At 48.8% G+C, this 19,600-nt stretch overlaps 1 protein-coding gene and 1 long non-coding RNA gene across 3 annotated transcripts in view; one reads left to right on the plus strand and one right to left on the minus strand.

Annotated features, from left to right (window-relative positions):
- Nucleotides 1-6,693, minus strand: part of LOC148774353 (uncharacterized) — a 20,632-nt gene extending 13,939 nt beyond the window's left edge. Inside the window, exons 1-2 of the long non-coding RNA XR_016035979.1 lie at nucleotides 6,558-6,693; nucleotides 5,419-5,540 (exon numbers count right to left, since the gene is read on the minus strand). This is a non-coding gene — a long non-coding RNA (uncharacterized LOC148774353). The remainder of the gene's footprint in view (nucleotides 1-5,418; nucleotides 5,541-6,557) is intronic.
- Nucleotides 1-16,752, plus strand: part of NUMBL (NUMB like endocytic adaptor protein) — a 23,987-nt gene extending 7,235 nt beyond the window's left edge. Inside the window, exons 4-10 of one of the 2 annotated variants that reach the window (XM_055412116.2) lie at nucleotides 391-465; nucleotides 552-626; nucleotides 1,535-1,675; nucleotides 6,713-6,902; nucleotides 11,420-11,725; nucleotides 13,778-13,900; nucleotides 14,960-16,752. In XM_055412116.2, the coding sequence (XP_055268091.1) occupies nucleotides 391-465; nucleotides 552-626; nucleotides 1,535-1,675; nucleotides 6,713-6,902; nucleotides 11,420-11,725; nucleotides 13,778-13,900; nucleotides 14,960-15,585 (1,536 nt within the window). In that variant the 3' untranslated portion in view covers nucleotides 15,586-16,752. The remainder of the gene's footprint in view (nucleotides 1-390; nucleotides 466-551; nucleotides 627-1,534; nucleotides 1,676-6,712; nucleotides 6,903-11,419; nucleotides 11,726-13,777; nucleotides 13,901-14,959) is intronic. The other variant, XM_055412117.2, reaches the window with a different exon arrangement.
- The last annotated feature ends 2,848 nt before the right edge of the window (nucleotides 16,753-19,600 follow it).

A 19,600-nucleotide genomic window follows, 5' to 3' on the forward strand; every position in this document is an offset into this window, starting at 1 on the left:
CCAGCTGGGTGCTCTGTGATGACCTAGAGGGGCAGAATGGGGGGCAGGGGATGGGTGGGAGACTCAGGAGGGAGGGGATATACGTACACCTGATTTATGTTGTTGTACAGCAGAAACTAACACAACACTGTAAAGCAATTATATTCCACACACAAAAAAACACCCATGGATAGAGGCAGGGTGAGAATCACTAGTCCGAGCTGTGCTTCAGTTTTCTCACTTATATACCTGGGAGGAGAATGGAGTCCCCCACCTTGTAGGTCTGAGAAGCAGAATAACGAGTTAATACACACCATGTGCTTAGGACATTGCCTGATACAGCAGCCCAGTGAACACTAGGAATCACTGATGACTGCTTGTTTCATGGCCTCCCTTCCCTTCCCCACCAAGTACCTGGGCCACGTGGAGGTGGAGGAGTCCCGGGGGATGCACGTGTGTGAAGATGCTGTGAAGAAGTTGAAGGCGGTGAGTGAAGGGCTGGAGCAGGGAGGGAGCAAGGTCAGAGCAGAAGAGGCCGCCCTGACCACGCCCTCGGTCTGCCTCCATTTCAGATGGGTCGGAAGTCTGTGAAGTCTGTCCTGTGGGTGTCAGCCGATGGGCTTCGGGTTGTGGATGACAAGACCAAGGTAGGAGACCTGTGGGCCTGGGAGTGGGCACCAGTGGGCCCCTCTCTCCTCAGCCCGCTCGAATAGGGCCTTCTCACCCACCTCTGGGATGTCCCTCCCTCGGAGACCTTCGAGATTCATCTGTGTGTTCCTATAATGTATTGGCACATCTCTCAGTCATGATTCAGGATTGAGTCCTGTGGCTCTTTGTGAACTGGCGTGGAGTGTGGGTGTGAGCACAGACTGTAGCAGTTGCCTCAGCTGGTCTTCCAGCCCACCCACTTTCCAGCTGGGTGACCCCGGGCATGAAGGGGGCGGGGTGAGATTTAACCCTTGTCATACCTCACTTGCCTCATCTGCAAAAATGGGGATAAAAGTGGAGCCTACCATTCAATGAGAATGTATGTGCAAATAGGTTAAAACCATGCCCAGTATAGCAGAAGTGTTCCGATCAATAAATGTTAGCTGTTATGTGCTTATTGTCCATCTACCCGGCCAGATGGAAGCACCGTGGACCAGGACCTGGGTCTCTGTCCGCTCACCATTGAATTCCCTGCCCCTAGCCCAGAGTCTGCCCGGGAAGCCAACCAGCACGTGATGACAATTAGGTTAATGACTGAAAAAGATTCACCCCCTCCAGGAAGCTTTGCAGGACTCCTGTCCAGCCTGGGTCAGGCACCTCATCTTGCTCACAAAAGCCCCTGCACCTCCCAGATCCAGCCCTGAGCCCTCTGCCCATCAAGAACAGCGTGGCTGGGACTCTGGCCTGTCTCTGCTGGGTGATGAGTCTGACTCCCGCCCTAAACTTGGGAGCCCCATGTAAGCAGGGCCCACAGCTGTTTCAACAAATGCAGGGTCCCCAAGCCATTTGGAATACTGAATGAATACACGAGAGACAGTTCACATTCCTTTCCTGGCCTCCCTCCCAGGATCTGCTGGTGGACCAGACCATCGAAAAGGTCTCCTTCTGTGCTCCTGACCGCAACCTGGACAAGGCTTTCTCCTACATCTGCCGTGATGGGACCACCCGTCGCTGGATCTGCCACTGTTTCCTGGCGCTCAAGGATTCGGTGAGTACCACCGAAGCCCGAAGCCACCTCACTCTGTCTCCCACGCCCTGGTATTCCCAACCTCAGCCCGCTGTGCGGTGTCGGGCAAGTCACTCACCTTACCTCTCCTCTCTGTGTCCTCGTCTGGAAAAGGGGGTGTGTTCACAGTCCCTGAGTGCGTGCGTGCTTCGTCACTTCAGTCGTGTCTGATTCTGTGCGACCCTATGGACTGTAAGCCTGCCAGGCTCCTCTGTCCATGGGATTCTCCAGGCAAAATACTGGAGTGGGTTGCCGTGCCCTCATCCAAAGGATCTTCCCGACTCAGGGATCAAACCCGCAGCTCTTATGGTCTCCTGCATTGGCAGGCAGGTGTTTTACCAATAGCACCACCTGGGAAACCCATTCACAGCCCCTAACAGAGGATTATTGTGAGACTTGACGAGTTTGACACAGAGTATTTGGAACGATGCCTGGCATATAGGAAGCACTCAGAAAAACATTATTTATCATCATCCTCCTCTTTGTCAATAATTCTTCCTGCTTCTCTAGCTTTTCTCATTTGAGGAGCATATACATACAGTAACATGTACAGATGACCCACGCAGAGCTTCATGAATTTTTTCCTTATTTTGAAATTTTTTATGTATTTTTGTCTGCATTACGGGGCATATGGGATCCTAGTTTCCCAACCAGGGACAGAACCTGTGCCCCCTGCAATGGGAGCTTGGAGTCCTAACCACTGGACCACCAGGGAAGTCCCAAAGCAATTAAAGTGTATGATTCAGTGACATATATATATATTCACAATGCTGTTTACACAATTCTGTGACCTCTGTCTAGTTCCAGACATTTTACCACTCCTCGAAGACACCTCATACCCATTAAGATGTCACTACCTGCTTACTATCTCTATGGAGTTGTCTACTGTAGACAATGTGTACAAACTGAGTCAAACAGTATATGATATTTTATGACTGGCTTCTTTCACTTAGCATAATGTACTTAAGATTCATCCCTATTGTAACATGACTCAGTATTTCATTCCTTTTAATGAACAAATAATATTCCATTGTATGGACATACCACATTTTACTTAATTTATCCATTGATGAACATTTGGTTTGTTTCTACCTTTTGGCTATTATGATGAGCTCATCTTTGGACATTGGTTTGCAAGTATTCATTTGAATACCTGTTTTTAACTCTTCTGGGTATATACTTAGGAGTGGAATTGCTGGGGCATACAGTAAATGTACTTTTTTAAACTGGGTATAGTTGCTTTACAATGTTGTATTAGCTTCTATTGTATAGTGAAGTGAATCAGCTGTATGTATACATACATCCCCTCCCTCTTGGCCCTGCCTCTCAACCTCCCATCCCATCTAGGTCACCACCGAGCACTGAGCTGGGCTCCCTATGCTATACAGCAGGTTCCCACTAGCTATCTGTTTTACACATAGCAATGCACATTTTTTGAGTAATTGCCAAATTGCTTTCCTTGGTAGCAGCACCGTTTTCATTCCCACTCACACTGTATGAGGGTTCTGGTTTCTCCATATCCTTGTCAACACTTTATTATAGCCATCCTATAGATGTGAGTGGTATCTCATTGTTGTATTTTCCTGATGACTAATGATGTTGGGCATCTTTTCATGTGCTTATTGGCCAACTGTACATCTTTTTCAGAGAAATACCTATTCAAATCCTTTACCCATTTTTAATTGGGTTGTTTGACTTTTTACTGTTGTGAGAGCTCTTTATAGATTCTGGATACCAGATACTGATCTGTTGTGTGATTTGCAGAACTTTCCCCTCATTCTGTGGGGTGTCTTTTCACTTTCTTGATAGTGTCCTTTGATGTACAAATGTACACATTTTGATGAAGTTCAATCTCTCAATTTTTTTCCTTTGTTATTTCTGTTTTGGGTGTCATACATCATATCTAAGAATTCATTGCCAAATCCAAGGTCATAGAGATTAACCAAATGTCTTACTCTAAGAGTTTTATAGTCTTGTTGTTCAGTCACTCAGTCACGTTCAACTCTTTGCGACCCCATGAACTGCAGCACGCCAGACTTCCCTGTCCTTCACCATCTCCTGGAGCTGGCTCAAACTCATGTCCATTGAGTCAGTGATGCTATCCAACCATCCAGCCATTTATAGCCTTAGCTCTTATATTTAGGTCTTTGATTCATTTTGAGTTAATTTTTATAAATGATGTGAGGTAGGAGGCAACCTTCATTTATTTCTCATGTGAATATCCAGTTGTTCCAGGACCATTTGTTAAAGAGACTGTTCTTCCTTCATTGGGTAGTTTTGATACTTTGATTGAAACTCAGTTGACCACAGATGTGTGGGGCAGTATCTGAGCTCTCAGATTCGTTGGTCTGTGTCTGTCCTTATGCTACTATCACATTGTTTTGCAGTGACTATTTTAGCTTTGGGTAAGTTTTTAAACTGGAAAGTGTGAGTTCTTCTATTTTATTCTTTTTCCAAATTGTTTTGGCTGTCCTGAGACCCTTGCAATTCCATAAGAATTTCGGGATCAGCTTTTCATCTGTGGAAGAACCCATTCAGATTTTAAAAGGGATTGCATTCAATCTGCAGAGTGCTTTGGAAAATACTGCCCTTTTAACAACATTAGTCTTCCAATCCACAAACACAGGATGTATTTCCATTTATTTAAGTCTTCTTAAGTTTCTTTCAATAATGTTGTGTAGTTTTCAATGTTTACATCTTTTATTTCCTTTAACCATTTTATTATTGTAATGGTACTGTAAATGGAATTGTCTTAATTTCATTTATGAATTGTTTACTGCCTGTGTATACAGATATAACTGATTTTTTCATGTGTTGATTTTGTATCCTACAACTGTGCTGAATTTATTTATTTGCACTAATTGTGGCTCCTTTATAATTTTCTAAGTATATGATCATGCTTTCTACACACAGAAGTAATTTTACTTCTCTCTTTCCAACTTGGATGTCTTTTATTTCTTTTTCCTGTCTAGTTACTCTAGACAGAACTTCCAATACAGTGCTGAATAGAAATTATGAAAATGGCATCCTCATCTTGTTCCTGATCTAGGGGAAAGCTTTCTCTTTTACCACTGAGTATAATGTTAAGTGTGAGTTTTTCATAAATGTCCTTTATAAGGTTGAGGAAATTCCCTTCTATTCCAACTTTGTTGGATGTTTTTATCATGAAAGGGTGCTGGATTTTATCATATGCTTTTCCTGTGAGAATCAAGACAGTCATGTAGGTTTTTTTTTTCTTTAACCACATTATATTAATGTGGTTGATTGATTTTCATATGTTAAACCAACCTTGCGTTCCTGGAATAAATCTCACTTGATCATGGTGCATAACCTTTTTAATATGCTGTTGGATTCAGATTGCTGGCACTGGGTTGAGGATGTTTGTCCTCAAATTTAACTTTAAGAGGTGACTGAGCATCTTGCTTCTGTGAGAAAGAAATGGCAACCCACTCTAGTATTCTTGCCTGGAGAGTCCCGTGGACAGAGGAGCCTAGTGGGCTGCTGTCCACGGGGTCGCACAGAGTCGGACATGACTGAAGTGACTTAGCATGCATGCATGCATTGGAGAAGGAAATGGCACCCCACTCCAGTGTTCTTGCTGGGAGAATCCCAGGGACAGAGGAGCCTGGTGGGCTGCCGTCTATGGGGTCGCACAGAGTCAGACAGGACTGAAGCGACTTAGCAGCAGCAGAGCATCTTGTTTAGGGAACAGAAGTCAGACATACCTCATGAGAATCCCAACTCTGCCATTCACTTGTTATAATGGGTAGGTTGACCGAACCTTAGTTTCTTCATCTGTACAATAGGTTCACAAGGTTGTCCACCTCCTGGCACTCTTGTGAGGATTCTGTAAAAGGATGCAAACCAGGGCTCAACCCAGGGCTACACAAGATTTTTGCTGACACATATGTGGGTTTCCCTGTGCCTGGCTTTGTGCCACATGCCCTGCATAGATTCATTCACCTTTCTTGCAACAACCCGATGAAGCGGGTGCTATTACAGCCCTCATTTTACAGATGCGGAGGCTTGGATACTGGAAGTGGTTTTCTTGAGGTCACACAGCTGAGAAATGGGAAGCCAGCATCAATCTCAGGCTCTCTGGCCTTGGTTGCTGTTGTTCAGTTGCTCAGTCATGTCCAGCTCTTTGCGACCCCATGAACTGCAGCACGCCAGGCTTCCCTGTCCTTCACTGTCTCCTGGAGTTTGCTCACACTCATGTCCATTTGAGTCAGTGATGCTGTCTCTGGCTTTGGAGCCTCTCAAGTAGGCATACTTGTACAGTCACCAGTCACTTGTACATCCCTCTACCCATATCCGGCGATTAACATTTGCCTGGACTTCTATCACTTACCTACACATCTTATTTTTTGATGCATTTAAAGTTGCAGACATCAGAATACTTCCTCCAAACACTTCATCTTGCATACCAGTAAGCAGAATTCGTATTTGTTTCCAGCTTTCTTTTTTGGCCTCAAGTTTCAGCACATGGGATCTTAGTTCCCCAGCCAGGGTTTGAACCTATGCCCGCTGCAGTGGAAGCATGGAGTCCTAACCACTGGACCACCAGGGAAGTCCCTCCAGCTCTTCTTCTTTTGAAGTGAAATTCATACTGCTAACAAACCTTAAGCACACATTTGTCGTGTTTTGACAACTGTGTACACTGTGTAACGAAACTGTGTTAACATCAAGATCTAGAACATTGCTACCAACCCAGACTGGACCCCTCCGGCTGAGTCAGTCCCCCTCCCGACTCTGTAAGAAACAACCACTGTTCTGATGTTTTTCCATCAAAGACTAGTTTTGCCCATTCTGTAAGTTCACATAGAGCAATACGGTTCAGCAGAGCCATACAGTTATTACGCACTTGTCTGCGGCTTTTGTCCCTCGTCGTGCAGTTGTGCACGGAGGCCCAAGAGAGGTGAAGGCACTCGGGGTCACCCAGCTGCTGGAACCCGGGGCTGCCGGCGTCCGGTCTGCACCTCACAGGGTCGCTAAGCCCAACTCCACCTCTTCCCGCAGGGCGAGAGGCTGAGCCACGCGGTGGGCTGTGCCTTTGCGGCCTGCCTGGAGCGGAAACAGCGGCGGGAGAAGGAATGCGGGGTCACGGCTGCCTTCGACGCCAGCCGCACCAGCTTCGCCCGAGAGGGCTCCTTCCGCCTGTCTGGGGGCGGGCGGCCGGCGGAGCGAGAAGCCCAGGACAAAAAGAAAGGTGGGTGCTGCCCGGGGGCGGGGCAGGGCATCGGATGGGCCGGGGGTGTGGCTAAGGGATCCGGTGTGGGCGAGGAGAGCAGAGGCACAGGGGCTCTACAGTTTACAAAGCAGAAAAGAAAACACACACAAAACCCAAAACAAGCCACCCAAAAAAAGAAAAAAAAGCAAGGCACTGACCACGAAGTCTGGTTACAGTTTCTGCACCGTAGTTGGGTTTAAGGAGTCCTTTGGGCAATATTCTACCGGCCACAAACCCTGGCACGGAGCGCTTTATTATCTGCTAACCCAAGGAGGTTCCCAGGCTTTTCAAACTGTGTATCCACCCTGTTAATGGGTTGTCGAAGTCAAATTGCTGGGTTGTGGTTGGCATTTTAAGAAATAAAATAGGAAAAGACAGAAAAATATCAGCGTAAGGGAATGTAGTAAGGGTAATGTAGTTCTGTAGTTTTATGTCAGTGGGTCTGTGTGCGTGGTGGGGGAGGGGGACGGGCCACCAGGTAAAAAGTATTTTTTACTGTGGATTGCTGTCATGAAAGTTGGAAAAGTACCTGGCAAGCTCTAACATTCTAGGTCAAAGGCAAACAGTTTGTAAGTTCTCAAACTGTGTTTTTTAAATATTTGCGTGTATTATGTGTTGGGTCAAAACATAATTTTTTTTTTTTTACTGTGGATTTTAGTTTTTAAATTTTTGCAAAACACTGCTTAGAATTTACAAAGAATTTACCATTGAGATTCAGGATAAAGAAGACTGAAGAGATTTGACAGATATTATTAATAAAAAGTGCAATGTTCGATCGTGTATTGGATCCTGGATATTATATAAATATATGTATTCAATGTTCAATTCAATATATATACTTTGAATATATATATGTTGAAATATATATTAATATCCGTAAAGAATATAAGTAGAAATTGGAATATGGACTGTAGATTACCTAATGGTATCATATCCATGTTTAATTCCCCAAGTGAGAAATTATACTGTGATAAAAATTCTTTACAAATTATCTATTTTACATATAGCAGTATGTATCTCTTAGTCTCAAACTCCTAATTTATCCCCCCTCCCACTTCCCCTTTGGTACCGGTAGGCTAGTTTTCTGTGTCTGTGAGTCTATTTCGATGTCTGTTTGTTTGGTTTTTTCCTAATTTTATTTATTTATTTATTTTGGCTGTGCTGTCTTCTTTGTTACGTGGGCTTTTCTCTAGTTGCAGCAAGCGGGGGCTTCTCATCGAGGTGGCCTCTCTTGTTGCAGAGTCCAGGCTCTAGAGCTTGAGGGCTTCAGTAGTTGCAGCAAGTGGGCTCAGGAGTTTCCGCTCCTGGACTCTAGGGCACAGGCTCAATAGTTGCGGCACATGGAGTTAGTTGCTCTGTGGCGTGTGGGATCTTCCCAGATTAGGGATGGAAACTGTGTCTCCCGCATTGGCAAGCAGATTCACTGAGCCACAGAGGAAGTCCTATTTCTGTTCATTTGTATCATTTTTTTAGATCCCACATATAAGTAACATCTTTGATGTTTGTCTTTCTCTGTCTGACTTGCCTCACTTAATATGATCATCTCTAAGGCCATTCATGTTGCTGTAAATGGCATTATTTCATTCCTTTTTATGGCTGAGTAATATTCCATTATATGTATATATAAACCATAAATTCTTTATCCATTCATCTGTCAATGGATGTTTAGGTTGTTTTCATGTCTTGGCTATTGCATGCAACTTAAATGTTCCAGAAAGACAATCATGGAAGGAGAGGCAGCTCAAATACCATAACAAGTTAACACTGGGGAACACTGGTTAAGAGAACCTGTGTGCTCTGTGTTCCATTTTTACATCTTTTCTGTAAGCTTAAAACATTTCTGGCTAAAAAGTTAAGAAAACAAGTTTTTATCACTTGCTATAATATCCACGTTTACAACGTCTATTTTTCTTGGTAAATTATGGGACCACTTACAAACCTCTTGACAAATGCAGATTTCTTCACAGCTTACAAAATATTTTCTGTTTACATCATCTATCAGAATTTGTAAAGAATTTTATCAGTGGCAAAGCAGATTACAAAGTATAGTTAACAGAGGGCCTGAATATATGATATTTTATTATTTGCAAAAGAACACACTGAGTGGGTAATTTACTACTTATATAGGATATTGGAATTTACCAAGAATGTCAAGTGCTTTAGAGTTTGCAATGGATTTTGCTGTTTCCATCCAAAGGATATTATAATTTCCAGGTAGAAAGCATTTTAGAGTTTGCACCGCAAAACTGAGAGTTTACAAAGTGTGGTATATGATTTGCTGAACACATCACTATGTTTTGCCCAATGATGCACTGATTCACAGTCTGGAGGCACCGAACGTCTACAAAAGAGCTCTCTTCAGTTTAGGAGATAGGGAACAGTGCCCTTTCCACAAAGTTGTTTACCAAGCTTTTGTGGGATTCCAGAGCAATTGAACATTCACTGTCTCAACTGAGACTCTTCAGGAGGCCTAGGGAGGCAGCAGGAGTTGTTTATTCCAGGTTCAGTTGGGGAACCTGCAGCCCAGAGATAGGAGGACACTTTCTGAGGCCCCAGGTGGTGGGGGCAGAAGCAGTTTAGTGGTTATAACCCATCCCAGCCTGGTTCCACTGCCCCCAGCCTGACCTGGAGAAGGAAATGGCAACCCACTCCAGTATTCTTGTCTAGAGAATCCCATGGACAGAGGAGCCTGGTGGGCTGCCATCTATGGGGTCACACAAAGTTGGACATGACTGAAGCGACTTAGCATGCATGCTTGCATGCATTGGAGAAGGAAACGGCAACCCACTCCAGTATTCTTGCCTGGAGAATCCCAGGGACGGAGAAGCCTGGTAGGCTGCTGTCTATGGGGTCGCACAGAGTTGGACACGACTGAAGCGACTTAGCAGCAGCAGCAGCAGCCTGACCTGGGGGAGAGCCTCATCGCCCCCTCGTGGACGATGGGAGAAGCTCTGGGCGGCCTCTCTGCCTTCCTTGTGCTAAGTCACTTCAGTTGTGTTTGACTCTTTGGGACCCCATGGACTGTGGCCCTGATGCTGGGGCTCCAGCACAGGCAAACGACGAACTGATCTGCGTGCATAGGGCACTGATGCTGTCGCTGTCACTGGCACCAGGCGGCTCCATCTCAGCCACTAGGAAGTCAGGGAACAGGCCCAGGCTCTGCCCTTGACCCCAGTTCTGCAGGTGGTCCTCAAAAGGTGTGTTGGTCAGTGGATTCACTCTGCAGTAACTAAATGGCCATGGCCACAAAAATAACTGTGCATGTGTGTGTGTCACACCTGAGTGGATCTTCCAACCCAGGGATCAAACCTGTGACTCATATCTCCTGCATTGGCAGGCAGGTTTTTTACCACTAGTGCCGCCTGGGAAGCCCCTGAGTTTAACCTCACTAGCACTCATATCCCTGGTGGCTCAGACAGTAAAGAATCCGCCTACGATGCGGGAGACCTGGGTTCGATCCCTGGGTTGGGAAGATCCCCTGGAGGAGGGCATGGCAACCCACTCCAGTGTTCTTACCTGGAGAATCTCCATGGTCAGAGGAGCCTGGCAGGCTACAGTCCATGGGGTCACAAAGAGTCGGACACAACTGAGTGATTGAGCACACACACAGAGCACTCAGGCTGTGGCTCAGGTGAGGCCACATGGCAGGATGGCTGTGTGTTTGTGTATAGGCAGGAGTGAGGAGAACGCCGCCATTTTTGTGCTGAGTGGGGAGACCAGGTACCCACAGAAGACAAAGAGCAGCCCCAGAGGGGAGCGATCCCAAGCTGAGGGATTGAAACAATCTGGAAAACTCCTCAGAGGAAGTGTGCCAAGCTGGGTCTAGAACAATGGGTAGCAACTGAAGGAATGGAGGAGGTACTTGAGGCGGGAAGAGTGGTGGGAGGCAGACAAAGAACAGAGCAGATGGAATGACGGAGGATGACAGCAGGACGTGGAGAGAGCGGGCCAGAGGAAGAGTCAGGTTAGCACAGTCGTTTGGAGCTCAGATTGTGGAATCCGCCTGCCCCTTCCTTCACAGTGTGGCTCAGGCAAGTCACGTGCCATTGCTGGGCCTCAGTTACCACATCTGTAAAATGGGGATAAAGATTGGGCGGTGGTGAGGATTGAATGAGTTCATCCTTTCAAGGTACTTGGAACAATGCCTGTTACATTGGTCATGCACCAAAGAAGTGTTTGTTAAATTGATTAGAAAGGGAGACAGGAGATCTCAGAGGGAGAAATAGCAGAAGCAGCAGAGGAAGATGGATGGAGGGCAGAAAGCTTGAGACACACAAAGGGTCAGGTTGGGTGATAACTCCCCATGGGCCTCCTGGGGAAAGTGGTCTTGGGGATGAGGGGGGATGAGGGACATTTTAGGGCTCTGACCAGCTTGTCGTAAGGCCAGAGCACATGGGGTAAGGAAGGCAGCATTGGAAAACAATCAAGGGGACTGAGGAGAGGCCCCCATGCCAAGGGGAGGTATCTAACCATCTCTCTCTCCCCCATGTCTCTAGCAGAAGCAGCAGCTGCCCCAACTGTGGCTCCTGGCCCTGCCCAGCCTGGGCACGTGTCCCCAACACCGGCCACCACATCCCCTGGTGAGAAGGGTGAGGCAGGCACTCCAGTGGCTGCAGGCACCACTGCGGCTGCCATACCCCGGCGCCATGCCCCCCTGGAGCAGCTGGTTCGTCAGGGTTCCTTCCGTGGGTTCCCAGCACTCAGCCAGAAGAACTCGCCCTTCAAACGGCAGCTGAGCCTACGGCTGAATGAGCTGCCATCCACGCTGCAGCGCCGCACTGACTTCCAGGTGAAGGGCACAGGTGAGCCCAGGACTCAGCCAGAAGGAACATTGGGATCAATGCCCCTGACTGTTTTGAGCAAGAGATAAGGAAGAGGTGGTACACATCACGATTGATTAGCACAATCTGCCACAGGCAAAGGAAAGGTGGAACACATCATGATCAATTAGCAATGTCTGCCATCAGTCTGGGCGAGGAGAGAGGTAGTGTAAGCTGTGATCCATTAGCAATGTCTGCTCCAGGTAAGGGATAGCACAAAGATGGTTCAAGTCTTGATCAGTTAGTACTTTCTGCTGTAGTTAGGGACAGGAGAGAGGTGGGCAGGGGAGAGGAGAGCAGCTGGGCCCAGATGCCATGCTGTTGCTCAAGAGGAGACTGAAGCACCATAGGCTAATGCTCCCTTCCAAGCTTTTGACCAGTAGAGCCATGAGATACAGGTGAAGGATACAGGTTCAGAGGAATGTCTATTTAGGGCAGGGAGAACTGAGTGGTGGAAGCCATTACGGTCTCCTTACAGTGTCTGGCATGAACAAGGAAAGAGAGTAAGGTGGCACACCACATGATTAATTACCAAAATTTGCTTTGGGCAAGCAAGAAGAGAGAGCAGGATTATTACATTTTGCTCAAGAGATGAATCCCAGAATTTGGCTTATGGAAGCAGGAGATGAAGGGCACAAGTAGCCTGGGGATCATGGAATCAGGGAGCACAGTGACAGATTCGTCATGTTGCTTGTGGATAAAGGACTGTGGGAGGCAGGACCCATTGTTATTGATTAGACATGCCTTCCTGGGAGAGTGACAAGGCAAAAGGTAGTATGTCATCATTGATTAGCAATGTCTGCCATGCTGGTGATAGGAGAGAGGCAGTACAAATGTCCTTTTATGTTGGAGGAAAGATGGAATTACCAGTCCTTTCTTCCAGCATTTGGCCAGTAGATCCATGAGGTCTTGCCGGGTGAGGGGTAAAGTGAGCAAAGAATTTAACGGGAGAAAAGCATCGTGTTTGATTACTAATGTCTGCTGTGGACCAGGAAAAGGAGAGACATGGCATATGTCATGATTTAAAAACAACGTCTGCCACGGGGAAGAGAGAAGAGAGGTGGCATGGAACTATGTTTTGCCCGAGGGAGACAGGCTGGAGGACTGCCTTTCCTCCCAGCTGTCAGTGAAGTCATGCGGTCTGGCTCGCTCTCCTGTTTCCATATGCCAGATCTGTGACACCTCCCCCTTATGGCCCCGGGGATTGGTGTGGGAGGTGTTGATCTGTGTCCAGGAGGCTGGGCTAGTCCAAAAGGTGACTGCAGAGCAGGTGCCAACGCTTGTTGGGAATGACGCACGCTCACTCCATATCCTGCAGCTCACTCCCGTGTCCTGCACACACCCTCGCATTTGCTGTCCTCATTAAGCAGCCTGCCAGTAAGCACACCCCCAGGGCTCTCACATCTGCTCTTTGAGGGGGCAGATACCCCAGACTTTATGTGGAGGCCTCGAGTGCCTGTAGCCAAATGCACACTTGCTTGGATGTGACTTGCCTCCCAGAAATTTCATAGACTCACACAGATGTCCCACTCTGCTGCAGATATCATGCTCGGAAGTCATACATTTAGAGAGAGGAGCAACCAAAAGTCACATACACACGCAGAAGTTGCAGAACCAGGTGTGACCATTACACACACCTAGAAAACACACAATCAATAGAAACTATTATATATAAAATAGATAACCAAGGCCCTGCTGTATAGTACAGGGAACTATTAATATCTTCAATATCCAGTAATAAACCATAATGGAAAAGAATATGAAAAAGAATATACACACACACATATATACACAGATGTATGTATAATGGACACAGATGTATGTATAATGGAATCACTTTGCTGTCACATACTGCTTTACTTTTGTATCTCTCAGGTGTGACACACACACACGCAGTTATTTTTGTGGCCACGGCCACTTAGTTACTGCAGAGTGAATCTGCCGACACACACCTTGTGAGGGCCACCCACAGGGCTGGGGTCAAGGGCAGAGCCTGGGCCTGTTCGCTGACCTCCGCCCTTTCCTGCTTCCCAGTGCCTGAGATGGAGCCGCCTGGTGCCAGTGACAGCGACAGCATCAGTGCCCTATGCACGCAGATCAGCTCGTCGTTCGCCAGTGCTGGAGCCCCAGCATCAGGGCCCCCGCCGGCCTCGACAGGTAAATCCTGCCCTTCTCCTGAGGCAGATGCCCTTCAGTGCTGCTCCTGCCTCCCCCTGCTCCTTTCAGGACCACTGCAGAGACTCTGGGAATCTTGGAATCCCACAAGCTTGGAACCCTGGGTCATCTAAGAGCTATGAGATTACCATAGAAACATGGATCATTCAAGATCATCCTAAAATCATGGAATCAATCACTGAAGAACCATGGAATCATCTTAGAGCCATGGATCATTTAAGAGCTGTGAATCATCGTAGAATCGTGGAATCTACCACTTTAGAACCATGCACCATCTTAGAACCACAAGGTCATCTCAGGGACATGGATTCATCCTAGAACCATGAAATAACATAAGAATTATGGGATTAGAACTTTAGAACCATGGGATCAATGTTTAAACCTTCCTGTCTTACAACTGTAAAATCTAGACACCTACAGTCTTTGAATCACAAGATGTTAGAGCCTAATAGATTTGGAGCCACAAAACCTTGGAATCTCACAGCCTCAAAAGCAGCCTCTCTGAGAAAATAATGCTGGGCAATCCCCCTCGAGCCACATGCTTATCCCAGAACCGGGGAAGTACCTTGGAATTCCAAACAATGTAAATTTAGAACTCTAGAATCTTCAAAAAGGCAAACTTAAAACTACTGAAACTTACCCACCCTGTTAGAATAGTACATTCTGAGAAAGAGCCCTGCGATCTCAGAATCTTAGTCTTCTAAAACAATGCTGTCAAAATATTTGAGCCAAGGGTAATACTGAAAAGTATTTAATAACAGGTTTGTTACTGACCAACCAGAAGGGAAGCCAGCCTGGGTGATTGTCACCCTTGCCTGTATTTTTCCATCTCAGGACCTTAGAATCTCAGAACTAAATTTTCTGAGCGCTGTATGACCTATGTGGTTCAGGAAGGGGTCAAGTCATTTGTCCAAAGTCTGTGCAGTTAATGAGGAGCCAGGCTAGAGGCAAGGCAGGCAGCCTGGTGCAGAGTCTGGTCCCTAGCCTGGGGTTCTCTCTGCTGCAGCCCACGCCCCCTAACTGCCCCTCTTCTCTCTCCAGGGACTTCTGCCTGGGGTGAGCCCTCCGTGCCCCCTGCAGCTGCCTTCCAGCCCGGGCACAAGCGGACCCCTTCGGAGGCCGAGAGGTGGCTGGAGGAAGTGTCCCAGGTGGCAAAGGCACAGCAGCAGCAGCAGCAACAGCAGGCAGCCCCTGTACCCACTGTGCCCCCCGGCCTGCAGCCCTTCCCTGCCCCCGTGGGGCCCTTCGACGCCACACCTGCCCAGGTGGCCGTGTTCCTACCGGCTGCGCACATGCAGCCCCCTTTTGTGCCCGCCTACTCGGGCTTGGGCTACCCACCCATGCCCCGTGTGCCCGTGGTGGGCATCACCCCCTCACAGATGGTGGCCAACGCCTTCTGCTCAGCCGCTCAGCTCCAGCCCCAACCCGCCACCCTGCTCGGGAAAGCTGGGGCCTTCCCACCCCCTGCTGCCCCCAGCGCCCCTGGGGGCCAGGTCCGTCCACGCCCCAATGGGGCACCCTGGCCCCCAGAGCCAGCACCGGCCCCAGCCCCTGAGTTGGACCCCTTTGAGGCCCAGTGGGCAGCATTAGAAGGCAAACCTGCTGTGGAGAAGCCTTCCAACCCCTTCTCGGGCGACCTGCAGAAGACCTTCGAGATTGAACTGTAGCCCGAGCCGCCCTGCCCGCCTCATCATCTCTGGGTGCCCCACACCTGGGAGTGGAGGCCCAGCCTCTCCCTTAGTCCTGCACCCTCCCATGGCCCCTCTAACCCCTTCTCTCGACCACCTCCCACAACCACTACGGAACTGACATTGTGACGCCCAGGTTGCAACGGGATGGAATTCAGGGACGGACCCAGCCTGGCTAAGGGACCCATTTCTCTGCCAGACTTAGGCTGGCACAACCTCCTCTCCCCTCACTCCAGACACAGGGGGATGGCCACGGTCCCACTGAGCACCTTGGTTCGAGCTACATTTCCCAGTTTCTGTTGTTGACCTTCTGTACCTTCCAGTGTTGGGTGGGATGGAGGTGGGATACCTACCTAGGGGCCCTCCTGGGCCCCACGTGAGTGCCCACCGCCAAGTCTGATCATCCCACTCCCATACACAGCACAAGCAAAGGGCTTCCTTCTGCCCACCTGCTGCGTTCACTGCCAATGCTGTGCTCACCCCTCCCACCCCTCCCCTCCCCTCGGGCACCCACCTCTTCTTTGGACCAGGTCTCAAGGGGATAGGGGGCCCAGTTGGGGGGCCATGAGGTGGGGTAGAGGGAAGGGGAAAGGGAAGAAGAAGAAGCTCAGTTACCTCACGTTGGTGCCCGCTGGGGAGGGGTTCCAGGGAGAAGGAAGGGGTGCCTGGCGGGTACTTTTCTATCTTTTATTTCCAGATTTTTTGTATCTAAACTTGCAGATTTGTATTATACAAGGACAACCAATAAAGGAAGAATATAATGGTGCCCCTCAAGAAAGCAGGGTGTGTGTCCAGGGGAGACGGTGTGGAGACCAAGCCTTTCCTCCCAGTCATCTAAAACCAAAGGGAGTAAAAAGGGTCTTCCTGCATATTAACCTCTGAGTCATAGCATGGTAGCAGGTAATGCTGACCTAGGACTCAAGAAGTGGATATTAGTGGGCACCCCAAATTAATCACCCCACTTCTGATTCTTATGATTTTGAACCAAGGAATTATGTAAATATATATGTGTGTGTGTATATATATATAAAATCTGCTGCTAATAAGTTTAGTATTAATATTTTAAATAATTAGATTTGGAATAGCACAGCTTTGAGCTGGCTTCATGTTCCATCAATTGCATTTTCCGTAACATAGGCCAAAGTGTCATTTGACATGGCAGCACATTTTTAAGTTTCTCTATTGTTTCCTGGGTTCCTTGATAACAATCTACAAAGTCATATATTTAAAAATATATACTATATAGATGACACGTTTAATCGTTTATAGCTCTTTAAAATGAGGAGGCTGGTCTCAAGAAACCCAACCCCATATCTCCATTTGATAAATCAGGAAATTGAATCACTTACCCAAGGTCACACATCTGACTAGTGGGGGAGCTGGGATTCAAGTCCAGCTTCTGGTTGACCTCACGGCCAGTCATTGAACCACCAGACTGTGAGGGGAGAAGCCTAGGATCTTCCCTCAAGGGTTTACATTACAACCCATCAACCAGCTGGATCCTGGACTAGGGGACCTGGTGACAGATGGTCTGCCTGGGCACCAAAGAGGGTTCCTAGGCAGCAAGCAAAGGACTCTGCTTGGAAGGAACTGTGCTTCAATCCAAGCCTTTGCAGATGCCATTTCTTCTGCCTACAATACCCTTTCCTGACACTGCACCTTCTCCAGGAAGAATGCTACTCATTCCTTTTGAAAACTTTTGTATTGCAGTTTATTTTGGGGCTTCCCTGGTGGCTCAGACAGTAAAGAATCTGCCTGTAATACAGGAAATCTGGGTTCAATCCTTGGGTCTGGAAGACTTCCTGGAGAAGGGAATGGCCGCCCACTCCAGTATCCTTGCCTGGGAAATCCCACTGACAGAGGAACCTGGCGGGCTACAGTCCATGAGGTCACAAAGAGTCGGACACGACTGAGTGACTAACACTTACTTTATTTCCCCCTAATAATAGAATGCCCTGGATATGCCATTTCATATCGATGAGTCAGATACAGATCCGTGTCAGCTCTCGGTTAACAGTTCACAGGACACTACTCATTCTTCAGGCCTCTGTTCAAAGATCTCCTCTTTGTAGAGGTGGAGCCTCTTCCAAGGCTCCGCCCCCATCTAATCCTTTCAAAACTCTGCCACCCTTCAGGCCAAGTCTGGAGGGCTCAGTCTCCAGTTGGGTCCTCCTGAGCGTCCCCCATCCTGGCCCTAACTCCTCTCTGTTTCTCCCAGACCAGGCCGACCCACTCTGCGCTGTCACTATCTGATCTCCCAGTGGTCCATGGGTGAGGGATGGGTCTGAGGCTGTCTTGGTCATTTTGATGTCCGGGCACAAGGTCAGGCCCAGAAGAGGCCATTTCAGCAATTCACCTCCACAAACCACGGGCGAGTGAGAGGGGCAGAAGGAGCCTAGGACTCGGAGGCGCTTCGAATTATTGGTATGATGCGGAAACAGGCCAGGCAGCGCACTGAAAATCAAGGACAGGTCAAGACCGTCGTCTCCCATGCCAGAGGCTGATCTTAACAGAAAACCATTCTTCGCGGTGCCCAAAGCAGTCTTTCTCAGACGCCTTCCCCCTGCACGCGCGCGCGCACACACACACACACACACACACACACGAAGCCCCCCTCCCCCCAACCGCCGTTGAAGCAGATGTGGAGTTCCGCGGACCCGTTATCTCCCAAAGACCTCCCACGGCCTCCTCTTTGCCAGTTTCCCCATCTTCCCTCCCACGCCGAAAGAAGACTCTCTCAGAATAGACCCAGGGACGCGGAGTCAGCGCCACCGCCCTCCCCACTGACCTCGTCCCACCTAACACCACGTGATGCATCCCCCCCATCCCACGCCCGCATCGAGGTCACTGGGAGACGTGCAGCTCAGGCTGCTCAGCGCCCCCTTCCCGCTTCTCTTCGGAAAGCTCCGCACCTCCCCCGGCGCCTCCCCTCCAGGAACCTGCGGCGGCGGCCCGCGCTATTTTGGGAAATTCCACGCCAGCCTGCGCTTAGCGCTCCGCCCCCTTCCCGCAGCGCCTGGAAAGCCGCTCGCTGCGCCGCGGGCTCCCGCGCAGGGCCGAGAGCGGCCGTCCGCTCCGCTGACCATCAGCGGCTCTCCGGGGCTGCTTCCGCCACCCTGCGAAGGGGACGCGCCGCCCTTCGGAAGCCTTTCCCCCGACAAACAACCCCCATCTCCCCGCTCCGCCCCGAAAGCGCCGCTCCCGTCTCCGGCTCCTGCAAGGCCGAGGCGGTCACGGTAGATTCTCCCGGAGCGCAGTAGAACAGCGCCCCCGTGTGGCCCTGTCCTGCGGAACTCACGGAAGGGCCGGATTAGTGGAGAGACCCGCCCGACCCGTGCTAAGGTTTTAATAGGAAAAGTGTTTAAGGAAAACAGCAAAACCCAAAAACCTAGTGTCACGGTCACGGACAACATGATCCTTTAGGGTCTGGCTCAGTCGTTCACTCCGCCAGGAAGTCCTCTCTGACTTCTCATCTGAATCTCCTGCAGCCACTTAGGCATCCCCCAACCCCTGTGCCTGTGTCTCCCGCTCCCGGCCCTGAGCTCTGGGAAGTCTTAAGTCACCACCGTGTCCCCAGCATCGTCCAGGGCAGTACAGTGAAAGGCTCAGACGACCTGCGGGGCACCTCCAAGGCAGCATTCATTTGCTCCCTCACACAGACGGTGCTTCGTTTTGGTGACGTGTAATCTACAGATCATAAAATCCACCTGTTTTAAGTGAGGTGCTGTTACTGGGTAATGATTGTTTCTACAGAGTTACACAGCCATCCTCACAATCCAATTTTAGAATATCTCTGTCAGCCAAAGAAGATCTCTCCTCTCGTGCCCTCTTTCAGTCCATTCCCATTCCGGTTCCCAGCCTCAGCCCCAGGCAACCACTGATTACTTCCCTCCATTATCTCTTCATTTTACAAGCATTTTCGGAATGCTTGCTTCTATTAGGTATTGAGTGTTGAGGATACTTAATGACACACACAAGCCCTGCCCTCAGGGAC

The sequence above is a fragment of the Moschus berezovskii genome, chromosome 22 (genome assembly GCF_049115385.1).
Source record: "Moschus berezovskii isolate FMDL1 chromosome 22, NW_MosBer_1.0, whole genome shotgun sequence".
Taxonomy (NCBI): Eukaryota; Metazoa; Chordata; class Mammalia; order Artiodactyla; family Moschidae; genus Moschus; species Moschus berezovskii.